The 19,520-nt window shown below is 44.9% G+C and overlaps 1 protein-coding gene across 1 annotated transcript; it reads right to left on the reverse strand.

Moving 5' to 3' along the window:
- Nucleotides 1-3,349: 3,349 nt before the first annotated feature.
- Nucleotides 3,350-4,929, reverse strand: LOC125506218 (adenylate isopentenyltransferase 5, chloroplastic). The gene has a single exon (XM_048671080.2). The coding sequence runs from the start codon at nucleotides 4,829-4,831 to the stop codon at nucleotides 3,776-3,778; it is 1,056 nt and encodes a 351-aa protein (XP_048527037.1). The 5' UTR covers nucleotides 4,832-4,929; the 3' UTR covers nucleotides 3,350-3,775.
- Nucleotides 4,930-19,520: the final 14,591 nt, after the last annotated feature.

Here is a 19,520-nt window from a genome sequence, read left to right on the forward strand (position 1 = left end):
ACTAGATAGCTCATAATGGAAAACCTGGGTCTGTATTATGTATATCATGTCCTTGGATCATATATATACTTGCAATTGCTTTCCGTTTGTGTGGTCCTTAAATGTGGAGAGTACATAAGAACCAACATGCCGTGTCCTTCTCAACCGAGCAATTATGACATCTAACTTATAATTAAGAACCAAAGCAGCCTTGTTAACTTGTCGACAGGTTCTTGGATTATTCCAAGGGGTAATTTGTAGTTTAGAATAACCATAGCAGCCATGGTTATTTTGTCCAGAGGTTGTTTATGAAAATATTAATCAAGGCATGGTGTATGTAGTTTAGAACATACTCCCTCCGTTCCTAAATATAAGTCTTTTTAGAGATTCAAATATGGACTACATACGGAGCAAAATGAGTGAATCACACTCTAAAATATGTCTATATACATTCATATGTAGTCTATATTCAAATCTCTAAAAAAGACTTAAATTTAGGAACGGAGGGAGTATATAGCAGCCGTGTTAAATATCACATCCAAAAGTATTTAGAAACCACATTCAGTACCATGACTACAACTACAAAGGACAATATAAGTAGGAGATGTGAAAGATGGCTAGATTTAATTATACATTAGCTTGTTATATGGGAGCTTGTTGTTTTTTGTCCCTTCCAACTACTGTTGACGTCAGCTGTTTTCCTTTCATGCATTGAGCAAAATGCTTTCGGACAACAGCTCAAACAAGAACGTACTATTTAATATGAATGGATAAGGAAGTGGGCAACTAATCATTGGATCACTGTTGCATGACGATGAAATATGCAATTCATGGAAACCGTTTCTCAACAGGTCATCAAAAATATCATCACCACACTTTTCAGCATAAAGCTAGCAAAAGAAAAACATAAGGAAGAACAAGACACCACCCAATTAGTGGTTGTGATACATCATACATAGTTTTCAAGCAAATGATAATACCATGGACTGGCTTTCGTTGTTCTAGGTGCTAATTAGTCTAATCCTATAAATACCAGCACTACCTAACAACTGCTCTTGCATACAAATTTTGTAAGTATATGGTGCAAAAGTGTTGGGGCCCAATTAATACAGGTTCAATGGCTTATATCACCAGCTGCAACTTATCTTTAGTTCATTATAATTCAGTGGTGCACTATCAAATAATAGAACCACCCAAAAAGAAAGTTTTGCAAGTTGTAATGTTGACATAACTTTACAATGTTATAACATTCTTATATTACTCAATGGCCAAGCTTGCTGTTTGGTGATTCCTTCCATCTCATATCTCTCCGATCTTCTCTTTTTGTGCACCATATAAATGGTTTGACCATCTATTATGGAGAACAGTTTGGCTTTATTCCTCAAAAAAGTTTGACTTTATTCACCACAAAAAGTTTTTTTTAATTACATAATAAATTTAACTTTCTCAACCAACAAACTAAATTTATAGCACATTGTATGTACCATGGAACTGTTATTAGTGAATCTTCTTATTTATCAGCTATGCCCAAGTCATTGCCCATGGCTAGCTAGTTTTGACCTATAGATTGTCTTTCTAAATTTTGTTTCAAAGAATGGGTGGTTATTTTTTTCTATGTTATAACATTTCTAGGCGTGATGAACAAGTTTATGATATTTGATGATAGTGCATTCAAAATTTTATCAAATAAATTTAGTTTGCGCATACATGTGTAATTTTGTCGTGATATCAAGTGTTGCATATTTTATTTACGTATGTCGCGGCTGCACACAAAAAGCACTCTTGGTTTAATTACATGAACTGGCCAACTTCGATTGAAGTTGAACTATACATGCATCTAGATTTCATTCTAATATTTTCCTAAATCATCAAAAAATAGGGATGGTGTTACATCAAATGAGCTAGGTTTGAGAGCAAACTATTGGTTTGATGTTTAGGAGGACGGATGTACCACCAGCCTATCGGGGATCGAACCCCTAGTTTGACATTGTATGTGTCTCATGATAGCGAATTATTTCTTCAAATGGGAGGCGACGTTTCCATTAACAGCGAGCCGTTTGTGGTGACTTATGTCAAATTGGAAGCTCTCCAATTCTTGTCTGTGATATGAGTACGTATGGGTTGTGCACAGGCACACGTGTGCGTGTGTGTCTAAGAAAAGGGAGTGAGGTTTGTGTGAAGAGCTTGATTCATTGCAACTTGACAGTCCTAGCTGTGATGTTGGCCTTACAGCCACCTTAATTGGCCATGTTACTTAGTTTATGCCGTTGACCTTAGAATGTCAAACCTTGAATAACAACTACTTACCGTTACGATGTTGACCTTAATTAGTACGGACAGTTTGACCTTGACAATGTCAAAGAAATATACTACTCGCCCTTAAGCTGTATGTATGCATGCATGCAAGACTGGGGTTGACTTTGAGGAGCCATATGAATATGCAACTAGGACGGCAGCAGGCATGACATGGTTGTTTTGACCTTGACATGCACATATGCAGGCATGCACCTCTCCCAACTAATCTCAATCATGCATGGGAATGCTTCCATCACCAAGGAGGAGAGCTGGAATGGAAAATGACAACCAAAACTGATGATGGAGATGTCAACTCCCAATCTTATAAGCAACTAATGATAGTATACTTTAGATCAATGTCAAGTTGCTAACCCACCTCGGCCCCTATCATTCCACGGAACAAATACAGCACTGAGCCACTGACTCGAATAAAAGGAGTTGCCACTATGCACGCCCAGATGTTAGTCTAGAATCTTCTTTTTTTCCCGGAAACAGCAGCCCTGACAAATTGCATTCTAAAACCAGTGGGGGTCCTTTCGTTAAGATTTGCAAGGCACAATTCGATAAATATAAGTCAAACCGTTTTATGAAGTATATTTTCGTATTATCGACCTGTTTGGATTTTGCCGAGGGAAGCCCTACTAAATCGTTGCCGAGCCAAATTGTTGGCGAAAGAAATGACCCCCACAGGCTCGCCAACGCCGAGACGAAAACCGTGAAATTTTGGCAAGGCAGTAGCCAGTTGCCATCCAAAAAACCCCTATATATCTCTAAAGTTGCGGATGTGGATATTTTCTTGATAAATTTGGTCAAACTTTTTTTTTTGCTGTGGAAATTTGGTCAAACTTAAGGACAAACAGAATGTGCCTTGTAAACCCGTCTGGAGGAGGGAGTAATAGAGGAAGCCACTCTGCATTTGGAGATGCACTTGATTGGTCAAGGAAAGTGATTCAGTTAAGAATGCTGCCAAAAAAAAGAGCTGCAAGTGCGGCAGCAAGTGAGTGAGATTCTTGATAGCTCAGCTGAGTGGAAGCCAAAAATTAATCTCGGATTACGATGGAGACGACCAAGTAAATATTCCAAGCCATGGACTGAATTTGTTTTGACAACATCTCTCTATATTACAGCAAGAGCCTGTTACATCGGCCACCCCGATTAACCGCGGGGTTAATTCTCGGGGTAAAAACCTCAAAACTCTCGAGTCACACGCTCGATCTCGATCATTCTGGTTATCTAGAACAAAAAAGAAGTGAAAATGAAGCAGAGTCGATCGATCGGTCAGCTTGTGTACCAACAAGCTGATCACTCTCTGCGTCGTCGCTGCGAGTCATCGAGAGCTTGACCGTAGCAGTAGTTACTGCCATTGTTGAGCTCGTGCTCGAGCTCCGGGTGGACCGTCAATGGCGATTGGGCTATGGCATGACAGCTAGTTCGGGGAGCGTCCGTTCGTGCAGCTTGTCTTGTTTGTATGTACGTATGTAGGGAGGTTCGTTTGTATTAGCTAGACGACGGCGGTGGCGGGTCTGCCGGCGAAGACGGAGGCATTGCCGGCCGCGGAGGCGAAGACGGAGGCCTTGCCGGCTGCGGCGACCATGCTGCATTCTTGGTCCTCGAGCAGGAACGACCGGACCGCGTCGATGCAGGGCGCGGCGACGAGCCGCTGCCACGCCTCGTCGGCGGCGGCGCCGCTCTTGAGGAACACCTCGGTGGCGTCGACGCGGCGGACGCGCCACATACGGGAGAGCCGCTGGATCTTGCCGCGCTGGCGGCACGCGAGGCGCGACGTGTTGGCCTTGATCTCGTCGACGGCGGCGGCGAGCATGCTTGCGCGCTCCTCCTCGCCGGCGCCGGTGGAGCGGAGGTAGGCGTCGAGCTCGGGGACGCCGATGGCGCGCCAGACGCCGCGGGAGTAGTCGGTGCGGCGTGGGTCGAAGGCGGCGGCCACCTCGTCGACGAGGCCGCGGCGGCACATGTCGTCGACGCGGCGCGCCACGAAGTCGCGCAGCACGGGGAGCTGCACGTCCACCCACAGGAAGCAGCAGTCGTAGCGCTCCCGGAAGGCGCGGCGGTCGCCCTCCACGAGCTCCTCCACGTACGAGTTGGAGCCGCCGGCGACGACGGGGACGTAGCCCCGCGCCGAGGCGGCGCGCGCGGCGCTCCCGGCCTCTCGGCGGAAGTCGGCGGCGGAGAAGTCCTCGTCGGGGTCCTGGACGAGGCCGAGCAGGTGGTGCGGCACGCCGGCGCACTCGCTGGGGGACACCTTGTTGGTGGCGACGTCGAGGCCGTCGTAGACCTGCATCTTGTCGGAGTTGATCACCTCCCCTCCGAAGCGGAGCGCGAGGTCGATGGCGAGGCGGGACTTGCCGGTGCCGGTGGCGCCCATGACGACGACGGCCTTGTGCTTGGCGGCGGCGTGGCGGACCAGGAGCGGCGGGGGCGGGCGCGGGGCGTCGGCATGGGCGCGGTCCGGGAGCGCGATCAAGGGCGGCGGCATCGTGAGCGTGGTCAGCCTCGGGAAGGCCAGGGCCGGCGGCGGCGCCACGGAGATCATCGGCATGGTGGGTTCACGCTAAGCCTGATCGCTCGCCCGCTGGCTGGCTACGCCGGCGATGGATCGCTGGGGGTGTGTGGGATGCTGTCCGTCGCTTGCTCTGGTGTGTCGTGTGAGCAGGGGGAGCTGGGGTATTTATAGGGTGGTTAGCGAGAGATGTTAGTTAGTTCTCTCTCCAGTCCTCTTACAAACTTTGACCAAATATATATTAAAAATATCAACATCTATCATATTAAATATACATTCGATGAAACTACATTTCGTAATAAATCTAACAATATTGATTTGGCATTGTAAATATTTATATTTTCTTTATAAATTTGATCAAAGTAGAGATATTTTAACTTCAGATAAAATTTATATGCAGACTGAAAAGAACCGGGAGGAATACTAAACAGAGGAGCCTGCGAAAAAGGCAAAAATGTGGGGGAAGGGGTCACTCGTGGACTCGATCGTGCGCTGTTGAGGATGCGGCGACTAGTGGGAGAGTAGAGTAGTGCCGGATGCGGCGAATCAACGGCAAGAGAAACTTACTGGCTCGTCTGTAAGTACTTGTGTACTGATGGTCAGATCAGAGCAGAGCAGAGCTTCAATGGTGTTTTTTTTTTTTTGCGGGTGAGCTTCAATGGTGTTTTGAAGGTACACAATCGACATCGAGCTCCGCTCGCAACACGATATAGGTGCGGCCGCGCGGGAAGAAGACGGGCGTTGATTTCCCCAAGGCCCGGTGTGTAAGTTTTAGTATTAATAAGGATGGCATTGTAAGGGCTAGTCCATTTTAGAATACGGCCTTTGCTCTTTTCGCAAAAGAATAAAGAGGCTGAGCTTTCCTTATCTCTAAATCGACTGTGATGGAAAACTGCAATTTATTTGGCTAGGTATTTCATCGTTTGAAATTTTGTTGTTATGCAATTGCATTTTTTTTCTTGCGTAAGTGTCCTGCTCCCGAGCTCAAATGAACACAGTGAACAGTGAAATCAATAAAAAAAATCAAAAACATCTGATTTTTTTTGTGACAAACATTGACAAAACCCAAAGTTTTAAGTGCTTGCAAAAATTCGTCATGGAATCATATTGCTGTAAGGCATGGCAAAAAAAATCAGCTTCGAAATGCTTTTGAAAGTAGCATTTTTAGTGTACCGATTTTTTTCGCCACGCCTTCTAGGAATGTGATTCCATGACAAATTTTTGCAACCATTTTAGATTTGTCAATGTTTATCACAAAGAAAATCAGATTTTATTAAAAAAAACGATTTTACTGTTCACCCGAGCTCATTTGAGTTTAGGCTAAAAAACTCTATGTTTTTTTGTACAACTGCACTATTCTCTTGTTTACAAAAACCTAAATTTGAACATTCTCGTGTACTTTTGGGGTTTATATGTATGTAATTAGGTATTATATTAGATAATTGTTTTTTACCTAGCGCTAATATATAAATGTGCTTAGTGTTAATGGAAAAGAAGGAATGAGAGAATCCACTATGATTTAGCAAGTTTAGGCAATTGTTGTTTACTTCACAGTTTTGCTAAAACACATCTAGATGTGCCATAAGTATTGCACATCTAAGTTCTATGTCATTGATCTTACACGGAGATTTGTGTGGATATTTTTGTTTTCCTTTTCTTTTTCTTTTTGTGCTTGATTGAGTCACCTTTTTTAGAAAAGCTTGATTGAGTCACTTAGATGCTTGATTGATCCGGTAGATGTATTTCCTCAAGACTTGTGACATGACGTGCTTCCACACGGAAACATATTCTGGGAAGTACTGCTCTTTGACGTGGGGTCACTGACATGAGGTCCACGTGTCAGGAACCCACGTTAGGGACATTATCATAAAGAAACCTCCTCCATTCCACACACATGGGTATCCGGTCAACACAAGAATGAAAAAATCTTCAAAAAATAGGTACGCAAGAAAATTTTCTTTTTTATATTGAATAAAAATGTTGACAACCAGATTTTTTTTCAAAACATGAAATAAAATAAAATAAAACTGTTATTTTAGATAAGTTTTTTTAGCACATTACACTCGCAGATGCTCACATACATTCATCCTTATGAATGGACGCACTGTTGGGAATGCAGTATTTCAAAAAAATTCCTATGATCACGCAAGATCTATCTAGGAGATGCATAGCAACGAGAGGGGAGAGTGTGTCTACGTACCCTCGTAGACCGAAAGCGGAAGCGTTTAGTAACGCGGTTGATGTAATCGAATGTCTTCGCGATTCAACCGATCCTAGCACCAAACGTACGGTACCTCCGTGTTCTGCACACGTTTAGCTCGATGACGTCCCTCGAGCTCTTGATCCAGTTGAGGACGAGGAAGAGTTCCGTCAGCACGACGGCGTGGCAACGGTGATGATGAAGTTACCGGCACAGGGATTCGCCTAAGCACTACGACGATATGACCGAGGTGTGTAACTGTGTAGGGGGGCACTGCACACGGCTAAGAGAAGACTTGGTGTGCCTTTGGGGTGCCCCCTGGCCCCGTATATAAAGGAGGGGAGGGAAGAGGTGGCCGGCCCAAGGGGGGCGCGCCAGGTGTGGGGAATCCTACTAGGACTCCCCAGTCCAAGTAGGATTCCCCTCCTCTTTCCTATTCCTAGTAGGAGAAGGAGGGAAGGAGGAGGAGGAGAGAAGGAAAGCCCCCCCCCAACCTAGTCCAATTCGGTTTGGGCCAGGGGGGCACGCGCCACTCCCTGGCCGGCCTCCTCTCTTCCACCACTAGGCCCATGAGGCCCAATAACTTCCCGGGGGGGGGGGGGGGGGTTCCGGTAACCCCCGGTACTCCGAAACTCATCCGAAACAACCTGAACCATTCCAGTGTCCGAATGTAACCTTCCAATATATGAATATTTATGCCTCGTCCATTTCGAGACTCCTCGTCAGGTCCGTGATCTCATCCGGGACTCCGAACAACCTTTGGTCATCAAATCACATAACTCATAATGCAAATCGTCATCGAACGTTAAGCGTGCGGACCCTACGGGTTCGAGAACTATGTAGACATGACCGAGACACATCTCCGGTCAATAACCAATAGCAGAACCTGGATGCTAATATTGGCTCCTACATATTCTATGAAGATCTTTATCGGTCAAACCGCATAACAACATACGTTGTTCCCTTTGTCATCGGTATGTTACTTGCCCGAGATTCGATCGTTGGTATCATCATACCTAGTTCAATCTCGTTACCGGCAAGTCTCTTTACTCGTTCCGTAATGCATCATCCCGTAACTAACTCATTAGTCACATTGCTTGCAAGGCTCATAGTGATGTGCATTACCGAGAGGGCCCAGAGACACCTCTCTGATACACGAAGTGACAAATCCTAATCTCGATATATGCCAACTCAACAAGCACCATCGGAGACACCTGTAGAACATCTTTATAATCACCAGTTACGTTGTGACGTTTGATAGCACACAAGGTGTTCCTCCGGTATTCGGGAGTTGCATAATCTCATAGTCTGAGGAACATGTATAAGTCATGAAGAAAGCAATAGCAGAAAAACTAAACAATCATTATGCTAAGCTAACTGATGGGTCTTGTCCATCACATCTTTCTTTAATGATGTGATCCCGTTTATCAAATGACAACACATGTCTATGGTCAGGAAACTTAAACATCTTTGATTAACGAGCAAGTCTAGTAGAGGCATACTAGGGACACTTTGTTTTGTCTATGTATTCACACATGTATTAAGTTTCCGGTTAATACAATTCTAGCATGAATAATAAACATTTATCATCATATAAGGAAATATAAATGACAACTTTATTATTGCCTCTAGGGCATATTTCCTTCAGTATCCCACTTGCATTAGAGTCAATAATCTAGTTCACATCGTCATGTGATTTAACACCAATAGTTCACATCTTTATATGATTACTTCACATCTCCATGTGACTAACACCCAAAGGGTTTACTAGAGTCAATAATCTAGTTCGCATCGTTATGTGATTAATACCCAAAGAGTACTAAGGTGTGATCATGTTTTGCTTGTGAGAGAAGTTTAGTCAATAGGTCTGCCACATTCAGAGCCGTATGTATTTTGCAAATTTTCTATGTGAAAGATCGTGGATGTCTCCTAGAGGGGGGTGAATAGGCGTTTTAAAGTAATTACAGTTTAGGCTTGAACAAATGCGGAATAAACCTAGCGGTTAATTTGTCAAGCACAAAACCTAAAACAACTAGGCTCACCTATGTGCACCAACAACTTATGCTAAGCAAGATAAGCAACTATGAGATAGCAAGATATATGACCAAGAACAAAATGGCTAACACAAAGTAAAGTGCATAAGTAAAGGGCTCGGGTAAGAGATAACTGAGGCACGCGGAGACGACGATGTATCCCGAAGTTCACACCCTTGCGGATGCTAATCTCCGTTTGAAGCGGTGTGGATGCACAATGATCCCCAAGAAGCCACTAGGGCCACCGTAATCTCCACACGCCCTCGCACAATGCAAGATGCCGTGATTCCACTAAGGGACCCTTGAGGGCGGTCACTGAACCCATACAAATGGAAACCCTTGGGGGCAGTCACTGAACCCGTACACTTTGGCAACCCTTGGGGGCGGTCACCGGAACCCGTCAAATTGCTTGGGGCGATCTCCACAACCTAATTGGAGACCCCGACGCTTGCCCGGACCTTTACACCACAATGATTGAGCTCCGAACACCACCAACCGTCTAGGGCGCCCAAGCACCCAAGAGGAACAACCTCAAGGGTACCAAGCACCCAAGAGGAACAACCTCAAGGGTACCAAGCACCCAAGAGTAATACGCTTCTCAACTTGTAACTTCCACGTATCACCGTGGAGAACTCAACCCGATGCACCAAATGAAATGGCAAGGGCACACGGAGTGCCCAAGTCCTTCTCTCTCAAATCCCACCGAAGCAACTAATGCTAGGGAGGAAAATGAGAGGAAGAACAAGAAGGAGAGCACCAAGAACTCCAAGATCTAGATCCAAGGGGTTCCCCTCACATAGAGGAGAAAGTGATTGGTGGAAATGTGGATCTAGATCTCCTCTCTCTTTTCCCTCAAAAACTAGCAAGAATCCATGGAGGAATTGAGAGTTAGCAAGCTCGAAGAAGGTCAGCAATGGGGGAAGAACACGAGCTCAAAGGATAAGGCTCAATGGGGAAGAAGACCCCCTTTTATAGGAGCTCCTGAATCCAACCGTTATGTGCTCAGTCCGCGCACAAGCGGTACTACCACTCAGGGGAGCGGTACTACCACCCTGGCAGTAGAACACAGAGAGCGAAGCAAAATAGAGGGCGAAGCAGAGCCGTATGAGCAGCACTACCGCTGGGGCCAGCGGTACTACCGATGGCAGCGGTGGTACTGTCGCTTGGCCCAGCGGTACTACCATTGGGACCGCGCACAGAGAGGAGGGCCATTGAGCGGCACTAGGGGCGGTGGGAGCCGTGGTACTACCGCACACGAGTGGCACTACCGCTCCTACTGCCGCTCCTACTGCCACTGAACCCGACACGATAAAACCACGTCTCGAGTCGAGGCGGTACCAGCGCGGAACCAGAGCCGTACTACCGCTTATGGCCATGGGCGGTACTACCGTTGTGAGACAGCGGTACTACCGCTTGTGGCGATACGCGGTACTACCGCTGGCACCAAACATATGCCACTTCCAAGAAAACAAGTATACTCCAAGGAAAACCAGAACTGCCATAACTTCTGCAAAAGAGCTCTGAATTGAGCAAACTCAAGCTTGTTGGATACAAGATGACGAGTAGCATCAATAGAGAAGAACAGGCATAACCTCCAACATCGAAAACATCATAGAAGATGCAAGTGAACTCCGTTTTCGATGAACTTGAGCTTGTCATCAAGATGACCATAAGCTCCAAAACTCTCAAAGAGAACCAAACAAGAACCAAGAAAGATGATGCAATGATGCAATGGTTTGAGCTCTCTACGAATGATACGATCAGGCTACTCATCGAGAGCCCCCTTGATAGTACGACAATCGATCATATAACCCGGTCTCCCAACCACCACTATGAGACTGGTAAAATAGAAAACCTATCAAGGGCAAACCTTTGTCTTGCACATAGTCCACTTGATCTAGATGATGACGATCTTGACTTCCTCAAGTTGGACCACCTTTCTTGATTGTGTTGGCTCGATGAAGACTAGTAGATTGCTCCCCTATACTCCACTATGGGTGAGCCACTCTTCGGCATATCTTCATAAATCCATTGTTACCATAATGGACGGCAAGCTTCAAGCATTTGATCTCTTCATGATGCTCCACTTGAACTTGCACATCGCAACCTAACCCCACAAAGAACTCTCACGAAAACCATGGGTTAGCAAACAAAGCGTAATGGACAATGCTTACCATACCATGGGATCACTTGATCCCTCAGTACATCTTGTATGCTTTGTGTGTTGATCAACTTGATTCATTCTTGACTTAATCTTGATCAACCTTGAATCTTTCCAATTCTCTTCATTTGGATGATGTCTTGAAGGTAGACATGAATGATCACACAATCTTATTCTTCAAGACATGCTTGCAATAAGCTCAACACTCACATGACCAATCTTTGGATAATTCCTTGAATAGCACCTTGGTCGACACCAACTCTCCTTGAAACCAACACATGTACTCCAAGAAAAGCCTATGGAAAAAACCTTCAAATCTAACTCAAGGCAACCATTAGTCCATGGAGATTGTCATCAATTACTAAAACCAAACATGGGGGCACCGCATGTTCTTTCACTATGTCTACAATGCTCTACACGGAGCTGCTCTAGCTAATCGCTCCCACTTTCAATATGTATCCAGATTGAGACTTAGAGTCATCCGGATCAGTGTCAAAGCTTGCATTGACATAACCCTTTACGACAAACTTTTTGTCACCTTCATAACCGAGAAACATGTCCTTATTCCACTAAGGATAATTTTGACCGCTGTCCAGTGATCCACTCCTGGATCACTATTGTACCCTCTTGCCAAACTCATGGTGAGGTACACAATAGGTCTGGTACGCAGCATAGCATACTTTATAGAACCTATGACTGAGGCATAGGGAATGACTTTTCATTCTATTTCTATTTTCTGTCGTGGTCGAGTTTGAGTCTTTACTCAACTTCACACCTTACAACTCAGGCAAGAACTCCTTCTTTGACTGATACATTTTGAACTCCTTCAAAATTTTATCAAGGTATGTACTCATCGAAAGTCTTACCCTAGTGGGCAAGTTTCCCCACAAAGAATCTAACCGTGTGAGCTACGCACATTTCACGTTATTTTTGATAAGTTACCATTAAATGAGAATGTTTGAGATATTTTCTTAAAGAAAAATGTCAAGTATTCATGAACATTCATGAGAAATCATCAGATGTCTTGATTTTCATGAATGTCTCTAATTTTTTTCTGAAGTTCTGTGTTTTGGGATTTATATATTATTTTTTTGTAAAGTTTTGTATTCCTCTATTTGATTGGGTTGCCACATGTGTAGAAAATAGTTTATGTATTATCTCTCAAACCACTATCAGTCAAGCAAGGGACCATACACCTCAGGTTTTTCCCCAATTTTTTTGAATTTTCAGGGGGGTAGGGGGCTTCCCCACCTGAATTTTTGTATCGGATTAGATGACAAAGAGGAGCACAGTGGAGGGTGGCATACAAGCGATCGTGCCAAATAGGAACTGGCAAGTGATGGAAAACAAGTGAGAGAAGGAGAGGGCCAGGCAAGCAAAATATCAACCAAATGGACGGGTATTTTTCTGCCTAGGGGGAAGAAAATGAGGAGAGGTACAAGCTCTTCTTGGATGTGCAAAGGGAGAGGATGAAGTTTGACCGAGAGAGGGTGAAAGAAAAGTTGAAGATGGAGAGAGAGAAGATAGACTTGGAGAAGCAAAAGAAATATGCAAAATGAGAGCTTGAAAAGGAGAATACGGAACAATTGAGCTTGACAGAGAGAGGATGAATCTTACAAGGGACATAGACAATTTGAGGATCAAGTTGCAGGACGCTAGCCTCTTAGATGAGGAAAGATAGAAGTGGTTTTACATGAAGAAGAAGGAGATCAACATGCAAAAGCGAGAGGGGATGATTCATTCTTGTATCGCCTACCTATGAACTATTGAAAAAATATTGACATGTATTGAATTGTCGAATTATGATGAATTGGTGATATATAATGGATGTCTGTAGCTTTGTATGAATATGAGGGTTTGGATACGTGGGTGTGATTGTTCAGAGGACAAATGGGGGGCTGGTCGGCGCTGTCCTCGGAGATGTTTAGAAGGTTGAATTTTCCTAATCCGATTGTAGATGCCCTTGCCTTTATACCAGTTGTAGATGCTCTCACATGTATATGAAACATGTAAAAGACATTAACATCAGGCAAATGAGCCAACTTACAAATACAATGAACCATTCACCATTTGGACAACAGTTCTATCGTCCATCGCCGATGATAAGCTCTGGTTTTGTTGCTTTTGTTGTGACTAGTAAATGTGAATGTTATTTATTGCGCGTGAATATTAGGTAGGATATTCGTTGCATGTAGAACATGTTGAATGTAGTGAAGCCATCTAGATTAGTCCCTATAGTATTTTGTGTCAAATTTTGGCCATATATCCGGCTAGCAAATTATAAATAATATGCAACAAATATAGTACCACGGGAAACTACTTTCAAATACAAATCTACGATATACTTATATTTTGTTAGTCAAACATATGGTCAAAATTTGACACAAAATACGACAGGAACTAATAAACCCAGACAGAAGTAGTATTTGTGTATTAATTATGTGATTAGTATTGACTAATATTTGATATGACATATATTACATGCTAAACATGTTGAACGCTTATCATTCAAACGATCTAGATCATAGGATTGACCTGGTTTCATGGTCAAGATTAACTAAATCTGGCCCTTTAAATCTTTTTATACCGGTATATAGATTATAATTTTTTTCCTTGCAACAGATGGTTAATAGTAATAGTACGCGATGTGTCCAGTATTTTCCAATAACTCATACGTCAAACTCAAAAGCCTGCATCCAGCGGTCCAGCGGAGACGAGGAGCGGTCCAGCTCCCCCATCCCCCCATATTTCCCCATGAATACTCGATCGGACATTGCTCGGACCAAAAACAGCCAATCCAATGTGATCTCTTAAACCCAGCTCATATGTTCGGGCTGTCCAACACATTTCAAACCTAGCCCATATGTGAAGCGGAATTGGGGCCACACAGATGTGTCCGACACATCGGACTAGCCTACTCTTACCCCGTAAAATTTCTTTCCTATCCCCACCCCGAACCAAATCCTAACCATTCTTCTTAGTCCATTTCACTTGAAGTTCGCTCCCCCTCCCACTCCGGCTCCTCCAGGCACATCTCTAGTCATCTCCGACGTGGCTAGTAGTGCATCTGAGTCCAGTCGATCCGGATCCGTCGAATGAGAGTTGGCCGCCTGCTCGGACAAGGAGAAGATAGTTGGCCAGCTTGCGGTCCGTCGGTCCCAGTAGGATGGCCGAGCTCCGCCGTCGAAGTTGGCCCGTTGTGGATCCACCAATCGATCGCCTTCTTCACCACTCTGGATGGCATCCAGCGGTGGCGTCGTGTCCGGCTTAAGCGGATGCCGCCTATCCATGTCGTCACCGCATCAGCTACGCGTCAAGTGCAAGGCCCGATCATAGCCCAGAAAGCCTCCAAGGCCGGCTGGTGCTGGACCATTATCCCCGAGTCTGAAGTTAATGGCAGCAATGCACAAAGGCATAGATGCTTCCACTGTGACGATGCGCCCTGGATCGAGGGACGGCGTGCCTGCTGTAAAAGGGAGAAGGCGTGTTGCGCGTGTGAAGGCTGACGATGAGGATGACCGTGACCTCACAGTGGAGCAAACTTGGGTTGTTCGTGCCTTCGCCAGCCTTTCCATTCTTGAGGAGGATGTGGAGCTCCGACGCTGAGCATATCCGTGTCAACCCTATTGCGTATTCGACCACTACTTCCACAACCATGAAGAAAAGGACAGGGGCAAGAGAGGCCCCAAAAGAGATGACCCGAGTATGGTGACCGAGGCACCGAGCCTGCAACTCATAGAGCGGACAAATGAGCATTCCGGTAGAGACCTCGCCCCCACACACACCAAATATTTGGCCCTAACCACTCGGACATTGCTTGGACCAAAAACAACCAATCCAATGGGATCCCTCAAACCCAACTCATATGTCCGGGTTGTCCAACACATTTGAAACCCAGCCATGTGTGAAACGGAGTTGGGGCCACCCAGACAAGTCGGACCGGCCTACTCTGACCCCATAAAATTCCTTTCCTATCCCCACCTCAAACCAAACCCTAGCCATTCTTCTCTGCCCATTTCACTTCAAGTTCACTCCCCCTTCCCACTCCGGCTCCTCACTGCACATCTCTGGTCATCTATGGCATGGCTAGCAGCGCATCTGAGTCGGTTCGGTCCGGATCCGTCGAATGAGAGTTGGTCGCCTGCTCGGATAAGGAGATAGTTGTCCTGCTCGCGGTCCAGCGTGTAGAATATGAAGTATAGGCTGTGCAAAACACGATGCATTGATTGGTGCACCAGGCACGTATATATGAGTACAGAGAGGGGCCACAACCTCGACTATACAAAGGAAATAGGTGGTGGGCTCAATACACAATATACGCTTACACAATATACTCAACCCCCCCCCCCCGCGCGCAGTCGAAACAGCGCCAGTGACGCAGAGACTAGAACGGAACTCCTCGAAGGTGGAAGTCGGCAGACCCTGTTGGAAATATGCCCTAGAGGCAATAATAAAATGGTTATTATTGTGTTTCCTTATTCATAATAATTGTCTATTGTTCATTCTATAATTGTATTAACCGGAAACCGTAATACATGTGTGAATACATAGACCACAACATGTCCCTAGTAAGCCTCTAGTTGACTAGCTCGGTGATCAATAGATGGTCATGGTTTCCTGGCCATGGACATTGGATGTCATTGAAGGAAATATGCCCTAGAGGCAATAATAAAGTTATTATTTATTTCCTTATATCATGATAAATGTTTGTTATTCATGCTAGAATTGTATTAACCGGAAACATAATACATGTGTGAATACATAGACAAAGAGAGTGTCACTAGTATGCCTCTACTTGACTAGCTCGTTGATCAAAGATGGTTATGTTTCCTAACCATAGACATGAGTTGTCATTTGATTAACGGGATCACATCATTAGGAGAATGATGTGATTGACTTGACCCATTCTGTTAGCATAGCACTTGATCGTTTAGTTTGTTGCTATTGCTTTCTTCATGACTTATACATGTTCCTATGACTATGAGATTATGCAACTCCCGTTTACCAGAGGAACACTTTGTGTGCTACCAAACGTCACAACGTAACTGGGTGATTATAAAGGTGCTCTACAGGTGTCTCCGAAGGTACTTGTTGGGTTGGCGTATTTCGAGATTAGGATTTGTCACTCCGATTGTCGGAGAGGTATCTCTAGGCCCACTCGGTAATGCACATCACTATAAGCCTTGCAAGCATTGCAACTAATGAGTTAGTTGCGGAATGATGTGTTACGGAACGAGTAAAGAGACTTGCCGGTAACGAGATTGAACTAGGTATTGAGATACCGACGATCGAATCTCGGGCAAGTAACATACCGATGACAAAGGGAACAACGTATGTTGTTATGCGGTTTGACCGATAAAGATCTTCGTAGAATATGTAGGAGCCAATATGAGCATCCAGGTTCCGCTATTGGTTATTGACCGGAGACGTGTCTCGGTCATGTCTACATAGTTCTCGAACCCGTAGGGTCCGCACGCTTAAAGTTCGATGACGGTTATATTATGAGTTTATGTGTTTTGATGTACCGAAGGAGTTCAGAGTCCCGTATGAGATCGGGGACATGACGAGGAGTCTCGAAATGGTTGAGACGTAAAGATCGATATATTGGATGACTATATTCGGACATCGAAAGGTTCTAAGTGATTCGGGTATTTTCGGGAGTACCGGGGAGTTACGGGAATTCGTACTGGGCCTTAATGGGCCATACGAGAAAGGAGAGAAAGGCCTCAAAGGGTGGCCGCATCCCTCCCCATGGGCTGGTCCGAATTGGACTAGGGAGGGGGGGCTCCCCCTTCCTTCCTTCTCCTTTTCCCTTCCCTTTCCTTCCCTCCTACTCCTACTACTTGGAAGGGCTCCTAGTTCTACTAGGAAAGGGGGAATCCTACTCCCGGTGGAAGTAGGACTCCCCTAGGACGCGCCATAGAGAGGGACGGCCCTCCCCCTCCTCCACTCCTTTATATACGGGGGCAGGGGGCACCCCAAAGACACAACAACTGATCTCTTGATCTCTTAGCCGTGTGCGTTGCCCCCTTCCACCATAATCCACCTCGATCATATCGTAGCGGTGCTTAGGCAAAGCCCTGCGTCGGTAGAACATCATCATCGTCACCACGCCGTCGTGCTGACGGAACTCTCCCTCAAAGCTCGGCTGGATTGGAGTTCGAGGGACGTCATCGAGTTGAACGTGTGCAGAACTCAGAGGTACCGTGCGTTCGGTACTTGATCGGTCGGATCGTGAAGACGTACGACTACATCAACCGCGTTGTGCTAACGCTTCCACTTCCGGTCTACGAGGGTACGTAGACAACACTCTCCCCTCTCGTTGCTATGCATCACCATGAGCTTCCGTGTGCGTAGGAATTTTTTTGAAATTACTACGTTCCCCAACAGTGGCATCCGAGCCAGGTTTTATGCGTTGATGTTGTGCACGAGTAGAACACAAGTGAGTTGTGGGCGATATAAGTCATACTGCTTACCAGCATGTCATACTTTGGTTTGGCGGTATTGTTGGATGAAGCGGCCCGGACCGACATTACGCGTACGCTTACGCGAGACTGGGTCTACCGACGTGCTTTGCACACAGGTGGCTGGCGGGTGTCAGTTTCTCCAACTTTAGTTGAACCAAGTGTGGCTACGCCCGGTCCTTGCGAAGGTTAAAACAGCACCAACTTGACAAACTATCGTTGTGGTTTTGATGCGTAGGTAAGAACGGTTCTTGCTAAGCCCAGTAGCAGCCACGTAAAACTTGCAACAACAAAGTAGAGGACGTCTAACTTGTTTTTGCAGGGCATGTTGTGATGTGATATGGTCAAGACATGATGCTAAATTTTATTGTATGAGATGATCATGTTTTGTAACCGAGTTATCGGCAACTGGCAGGAGCCATATAGTTGTCGCTTTATTGTATGCAATGCAATTGCGCTGTAATGCTTTACTTTATCACTAAGCGGTAGCGATAGTCGTGGAAGCATAATATTGGCGAGATGACAACGATGCTACGATGGTGATCAAGGTGTCGCGTCGGTGACGATGGTGATCATGACGGTGCTTCAGAGATGGAGATCACAAGCACAAGATGATGATGGCCATATCATATCACTTATATTGATTGCATGTGATGTTTATCTTTTATGCATCTTATCTTGCTTTGATTGACGATAGCATTATAAGATGATCTCTCACTAAATTTCAAGATAAAAGTGTTCTCCCTGAGTATGCACCGTTGCCAAAGTTCATCGTGCCCAGACACCACGTGATGATCGGGTGTGATAAGCTCTACGTCCAGTTACAATGGGTGCAAGCCAGTTTTGCACACGCAGAATACTCAGGTTAAACTTGACGAGCCTAGCATATGCAGATATGGCCTCGGAACACTGGAGACCGAAAGGTCGAGCGTGAATCATATAGTAGATATGATCAACATAATGATGTTCACCATTGAAAACTACTCCATTTCACGTGATGATCGGTTATGGTTTAGTAGATATGGATCACGTGATCACTTAGATGATTAGAGGGATGTCTATCTAAGTGGGAGTTCTTAAGTAATATGATTAATTGAACTATAATTTATCATGAACTTAGTCCTGGTAGTATTTGCATATCTATGTTGTAGATCAATAGCTCGCGTTATTGCTTCCCTATGTTTTATATGTGTTCCTAGAGAAAACTAAGTTGAAAGATGATAGTAGCAATGATGCGGACTGGGTCCGTGATCTGAGGTTTATCCTCATTGCTGCACAGAAGAATTATGTCCTTGATGCACCGCTAGGTGACTGACCTATTGCAGGAGCAGATGCAGATGTTATGAACGTTTGGCTAGCTCAATATGATGACTACTTGATAGTTTAGTGCACCATGCTTAACAACTTAGAATCGGGACCTCAAAGACGTTATGAACATCATGGATCATATAAGATGTTCTAGGAGTTGAAGTTAATATTTCAAGCAAATACCCGAGTTGAGAGATATGAAGTCTCCAACAAGTTTTATAGCTAAAAGATGGAAGAGAATAGCTCAAGCAGTGAGCATGTGCTCAGATTGTCTGGGTACTACAATCGCTTGAATCAAGTGGGAGTTAATCTTCCAGATAAAATAGTGATTGACAGAATTCTCTAGTCACCATCACCAAGTTAGTAGAACTTCGTGATGAACTATAGTATGCAAGGGATGACGTAAATGATTCCCGATCTTTTCATGATGATGCAATCGATGAAGGTAGAAATCAAGAAATAGCATCAAGTGTTGATGATTAACAAGACCACTAGTTTCAAGAAAAGGGCCAAGGGAAAGAAAGGGAACTTCAAGAAGAACGGCAAGCAAGTTGCTGCTCAA

Source organism: Triticum urartu, chromosome 5A (genome assembly GCF_056163025.1).
Source record: "Triticum urartu cultivar PI428250 chromosome 5A, HENAU_Tu73, whole genome shotgun sequence".
NCBI classification, from domain to species: domain Eukaryota; kingdom Viridiplantae; phylum Streptophyta; class Magnoliopsida; order Poales; family Poaceae; genus Triticum; species Triticum urartu.

Coding starts and splice junctions, on each gene's coding strand:
- LOC125506218 (XM_048671080.2), bottom strand. CDS start 4,831: ATGCCGATGATCTCCGTGGCGCCGCCGCCGGCCCTGGCCTTCCCGAGG.